Source organism: Camellia sinensis, chromosome 6, assembly GCF_055761805.1.
Source record: "Camellia sinensis isolate YWXY chromosome 6, ASM5576180v1, whole genome shotgun sequence".
In the NCBI taxonomy this organism is placed as follows: Eukaryota; Viridiplantae; Streptophyta; class Magnoliopsida; order Ericales; family Theaceae; genus Camellia; species Camellia sinensis.
Window position 1 is genome coordinate 40,971,097 of NC_138966.1, and position 6,305 is coordinate 40,977,401.

Here is a 6,305-nt window from a genome sequence, read left to right on the forward strand (position 1 = left end):
AATATAATTTTTCAAGCATGAGAAAACAATGTGTATTAAACAGAAATCTCATAAGGTGTTAGTATAATCTACCCTAATTTATTTGATATTATAAATATTTTTCATATTTATAATTACTTTTCTATCTAATATATATATATATATATATATATATTAAGTGATTGTTAGAAAAGTATTAAATTAGTATACTTTTTAACTTTTACAAGAAAACGTGAAATATGAATTAAATTTAAAATGATATAATAAAAAGATAATATCACTTAAATAAGATAATATACTAAAAATACATGTGCTATTTTCAAGCATGCCAAACAACAGTAACTTGTTTGGTAACGTTTACGTTTTCCATTTATATTTACAAAAATTTTATAAATTAATTTTCATTTATTTTTTGTTTATTTTTAGAAAAACATAAACTACAAACGCGTTTGGTTTAGACAAAATGTTTAAAAAAATTTAAAAATTTTAAAAAAAAGTGAGAAATGACAAGTGGTGGCATGTGGTGCGTGGTGACGAGTGGTGGTGGCGGAAGACGGTGGTGGAAAATGATGGTGGGTGGTGGTGGTGGAAAATGGTGGCAGGTGGTGGGTAATGGTGGCAGAAGACGGTGGTGGAAAGTGGTGGCAAGTGGCGGCGGCGGCGGAAGACGGTGGTGAAAAGCGGTGACGGGTGGGTGGATGGTGGTGGCAGGCAGGTGGTGGTGGCAGGTGGCTGGTGGTGGGTGACGGTGGCGGGTGGTGGGTGGTGGTGGTGGTGGTGGTGGGGGGTTGTGGGTGGTGGTGGCAGGTAGTGGCTGGTGGGTGGTGGTGGCGGGTAGGTGGCAGATAGCGGGCGGGTGGTGGGTGGTAGCGGGCGGATGAATGGTAGGGGCGGGTGGCGGGTGGGTGGTGGGTGGTGATGGTGGTGGTTACGGGTGGCGGGTGGTGGCGGGTGGGTGGTAGGTGAGTGGTGGTTGGTGGTGGCGAGTGGGTGGCAGGTGGTGGTGGCAGGTGGGTGGTAAGTGGTGGCGGCAGGTGGGTGGTGGTAGCGAAAGACTGTGGTGGAAAAATTGTGACGGGTGGTAGCTAGTGTTGGGTGATAAAAAAAAAATTTCAAAATTCAAAATAAAAACACATTTTTTGAGTTTAAATTTTTTGACTAAATTTATAAACTGAGATTATTAATATATAAATTAAAAATTTACCAAATAAATTTTTATTTAAATTTTTAAAATTTTTATAAATATAAACTCAAAACCGAAAAGAAACGGCAGCAAAACAATTCAAACGACCCATCTGAGAGAAAAATCTCTGATGTTTCGCCCAGTTCGGTTTTGACAAAAGAGATTTCAAGAACTGGGTTGCTCTGGTTTTGACTGTTACTGATTTGGGCCACAAATGTTTGGGAGGAAGAAGAGATCAAAATCTCTTTGCTTAGATCTTGAAAGCGTTTAGCCATCCACAGCTTGGAATCGATTGTTTGGAGGTTTTTGATAGAGCTAGCTAGCTATCTTGATAATTTCCTATGGTATTTCATACATGTTTGTGCCACCTCTGTCTCTTTCTAGATTCATCTAGAGAGGGTCGTACTTTTAGAGAGAGAGTAATACTTCTAGAGAGTCTCTCTCTCTCTCTCTCTCTCTCTCTCTCATTTGATAGCATAGAGTTGCAGGGTATTAAGCTCAAGCTAGTATTTCCTCAATTTGAAATTAGAAAAAAAAAAAATTTAAATTAAAGGACAATACTACTCTGATTTGATTTGGATTCATGGAGTGCTGGTGGGATTTATTTTATTTCACACTTCAAAATTTTCATTTTATGTTTAATGTTGTTTGTTTGCTTTTTATTTTATTTTATTTATTCTGGTGTGACACGTTTGTATAATCTCATATAAGATTTCTTTCATTTTGATCTAAGAATTTGTTATGGGGCATGCATTATTTTGAACAAAGATCGTTTGTTCAAATTATTCTATCAAATTTTGCAGCTTCCAATCTTTGAATTATATTGTATTTTTATCCTTACTGTTTTATCCCCTCTCTCTCTCTCTCTCTCCTCTGTTCTATTTTAGGGTTTATAATTTCCCTCGTCATATATTCTTTTGACTCTCTGAACAGAAAGTATATTTGGCATTTACTTTTCAATCCCTATTGGTCTTTTTTGTTTTTTAATCAATTTCTGGTTCTTTAATTTAAGAGGTTTCATGTACTATGACTGAAAAAATGTGAGAATACAAGAATCCCTACTATTTGTTGCTTTTTAATTCTGATTTTTAGTTCACTGTTTATGATTTTCTAATTGCAAAATGATATGTTGGATCTGGAACAGGGTTTGTTTGATGATTGACATGGTTCTTCCGATTTCATTATCATGGCCAATTTTGTAGCATTTAAGTGAGGATTGAGGTCCTGGAAAATGGAGAATTCTTATGAAGCATTGAATGAAGATAACTCAGCTGATCCAGGGCTCCAGATTATTAGGCACCCGGCTTACCAACCCCACAGATCATTACCATGGTTTGATTTGAGAGTTTTCTATGTTAGAATCAGCAATTTCTTGGTCGATGATTCGACCCCCGAGTGTCTCACTCTAAACCATATCCCTCTGAGCCCTGACACCCTCCTCGAAGTGAACGGTGTGAGATGTTCCATTAACTCAGAAGGAATCACGTCCCTTCTTCGGAGAGACAGAGTGGATAAGAAATCAGAAGAAGCCACATTCGTGAGCACGGATAGTATAAGGTTAGCCGGGAGTGTGAAATTTCAGGTTTTTGATAAAGAAGATCTTGTGTTATATGGAGTTCTGGAGATGTCCAATAGCAATGGTTTCATTGGGGAATCAAAAAATAGTGCTCAGCAATGGACCATGAACTGTGAACCAGTGATGAATGCTGGTGCTGGATTCTTGAAGGGAAAACATTTTGTGGGTTCTGAATCATTGTCGCCTACTACCATTGAAGTCTATATTACAGGTTGCTTTTCAGGAACACCAATTATTCTAACTAAGACTTTGCAACCTAGTTTTGGGAAGAAGCACAATAGGAAAGGGACATTAGATTCAATCCCGGAGTCTGAAACAACTGAATCCCCAAAAAATGATGCCTCTGGACTTGATCTTCAGGTAGTATGTTGCAATTTTTTTCTACCCAAACAATGTGGTGTTCTTATTTTCTGAGTTCTTGATAGCATTCATCCACCATTTTATTGCTGAACAAGTAATAAAATATCAATAAAATGAATATATTGCAACCCTAAAACTATGGTATACTGCATAATAATTAGAGAAATTAGTAAAATTATATAAAATATTAGGTTGATATTGATGTATCAAGGTCTTAGAAATTTGGACATATCATATCAATGGATATATTGCAAATATCGCAAAATTCTTATTTTTTAGTGCTGCATTGATGGTATTATCACCAATGGGCACTTCCTAAGTAGGTTCTCTATGGTTCACTAATAATTAATTAGTGAATTGGCCTAACAAGATGCTACGGTGTGAAAGAAAGTAAACCCATAATGTGGTATAGCCTCCAATGATAAGAAACTACAATTCAGTAGCAAATTCCAAAAAAATGGCGCACAAGGAATAGAGTATTTAGAAAAAGTATATATCGCAGCCCTAAAACTATGGATATAGCATGTAATATTGTTATGGATAAATTAGAGAAATTGAAAAAATAAAGACATTTGAGGATAAGATCGATGTACCAAGGCCTTAAAATATGGACATATCGATAGATATATTCAAAATATTGTGGGTTTTTAATTCCATGCATTGGAGGTTTTATCACCAATTGGCACATCTTATATATCTAAGTAGGTTCTGCATGGTTCTGTAATAATTAATTAGTGAATTGGCTTAACAAGATGCTGTGGTGCAAGAGAAAGTAAACCCATAATGTGGTATGGCCTCCAATATTATGAAACTACAATTTGGTAGTGAATTCCATCCTTGGTTCACTTTTTGCAAGGGAAACCCTATCACGAGAACCCCTTGCTGTGAACTCTCGTAAGCTTCCCTTTTAACTCGATATCTCCAGCTAGAAATTTGAGATTCGCTTGATTATCCTCTGGTAGATCACACATGTGCCACCAAATATTGTAATCTAGACTCAATACCAATTAGATGCACACTCTCTCTAAACTTCACATCCTCCTCCTATTTTCTTTGACCATGTCATTGCTTATACTTTCATTGGTACTTTTGATTGTGTGTTAATTGTCTTTCTTGCTGAAATCAATATGGTGGGCCAAGTGTGTTGGTGTATGGTTCAATATTCATTGTTTTAACTGTGTTCTGATTGGAGGGGAGGGGAGCCTTACCATCTTGTTATGGGTGCTGGCATGCTTCCTCTCATTGAAACATGTTTCTTACCACACAAAAGCTCATTTCTGTTGATTCTTGATTCTTGGATTGCCAAACACAACCTTATCCTAGATACATCATCGGGGTATGGGGAGGGCACATGTTTTGAAGGGATTGAGTAAGACTTCATTATCCTTTTTGTATTCTGTTGCATTATCCATGTCCTGCCACAACCTGACATGCATGAACCTCATCACAAGAGCCACTTGTAGTGGGACCAACTTTCTCTTGTAAGCATTTTTAGAAAGTTTTATGGGGATTAAATTGGGCTCTACAGCACCTGTATTATGAAGCCAATTCATCTTGATCAATACATGAGTCACCGTTAGTGAATATGCTTCGATCTTTGATACATATCATGCCCAAAGCATCTTGTGTTTTGTGGTCTCAGAACTAGGATAAAGTTCTTGGCTAGTGTGAATATATATATATATATATATATATTTTGGACCATCTGAGGTGAAGTATTTTCTGGGAGCTATCATGTTTGAATATGTGAATGATTAACCATACAATAAATCCCAATAGATCATTGTAATGTTTTCTCATAAATCTTTTTAGCTGGATCCATTAATCAGGAAATCCCTATACCCACTTTGCTGGCATCATAAACTTGATATGATTTGCTTGAGTGGATTTTGCTTTCTGTTGGGCACATTAACGTGTCAATATCCATCCTCAGAAGTAATTTCGCTTCAGGCCACAGTAGACGCGTAACTAGATCTTCTACAAAATAAGAAGACAAATTGAAGATGCAATTGAATATAGTTTATCTAGCTCCATTATATCATGTTGAAGTCTGTTGACATGCCTAATCTATGTAGATAATGCAGACTGTTTGGTAACAACTTGCTCTTTTGGAGTTTTATATTTGCCATTCAGGCAATATATGTTATGCTTTTGCAACTTAGAAGACACTACCACGCTTTTTTTGTAGTGAGATTTTCCTTTTTAATACTTGGCATCTCTATTTCACTTTTAGTTCCAGAAAAATCTCTTTTATCTGTTTCTACCTTCAAAATATGGCATGTCATTGATACAAGTTGTTTTTTTGAGTTTGCAGATGGCAGAATACAGAGACTATAAACCAGAAAGTGAAGAAGACTACTACAACATGTACTGGACGGGGGGAACAGAGTACATGGAAGGTGAAGATGGCGAACTCTCTTGGTTCAATGCTGGTGTAAGGGTTGGTGTTGGGATAGGCCTTGGCATTTGCCTCGGAATTGGAATAGGAGTCGGTTTGCTAGTCCGTACTTACCAAGCTACAACCGGAAACTTTAGAAGACGGCTTGCATAATAATTTCTGTTGCATGATAATCTCTCTAATCCAAAGGCAGCCAACATAGTTTCTGCACGAGGTGTCTTTGACTGCAAATTTTAACTTGGTGGAAGATCCCGTGAGTGTGACAAGCCATCATTTTGTGAGCTTTACTTTCATTTCTTTTTTGGTTATGTATCTTGTTTTTTTATGAGGATTAAGAGCTGTCGCATACGCTGAACTTCAGTTTGTATGACTTTGTACTGTCCTGTGAATAATTTGTTTTCTGTAAGGTCACAAATGACACTTGACTCATATTAGTGAAAATAATACCAATTGCTGACATAGCTACAAATATTTTGAGCATTATTCTGGGTGTTGATTTGCAAACTTATTTTATGAGGTGGGGTTAGTAGATTGGATAGTTCGTGGGATATGATGGATTTTTTCATAGTTTGTAACTCGAGAATAGGAATAAGTTTGAGAAGTTTAGGTTTGAGGATTTGTTTTAGAAGGTAGACACAGGATGATTAAGAGTGCTCTGGATATTCGATGCTCAAAAGTGAAGACCTCTAGAACTTCTGGGAAGAACCAAATCAAATGCAGGATTCAAATGCATGATTCTCCACTCTGTAGGCCTTCTGGTAGTAGAGAGAGTAGCAGGATAAATCCCCGAGGAACTTCGCCGACACTGG

General features: G+C 37.0%; 1 protein-coding gene across 6 annotated transcripts; it reads left to right on the plus strand.

The window, feature by feature from the left end:
• Positions 1 to 1,203: 1,203 nt before the first annotated feature.
• On the plus strand, positions 1,204 to 5,965 carry LOC114307422 (uncharacterized protein At1g01500). Of its 6 annotated transcripts, none has more exons than XM_028252830.2 (3): positions 1,204 to 1,464; positions 2,307 to 3,098; positions 5,413 to 5,965. In XM_028252830.2, the coding sequence occupies exons 2-3, from the start codon at positions 2,394 to 2,396 to the stop codon at positions 5,647 to 5,649; spliced, it is 942 nt and encodes a 313-aa protein (XP_028108631.2). In that variant the 5' UTR covers positions 1,204 to 1,464; positions 2,307 to 2,393; the 3' UTR covers positions 5,650 to 5,965. The 6 variants fall into 6 exon arrangements, with proteins under 6 accessions (XP_028108631.2, XP_082729845.1, XP_028108632.2 ...); XM_082873719.1 differs by having other exon boundaries at positions 1,246 to 1,581; XM_028252831.2 differs by having other exon boundaries at positions 1,247 to 1,506.
• Positions 5,966 to 6,305: the final 340 nt, after the last annotated feature.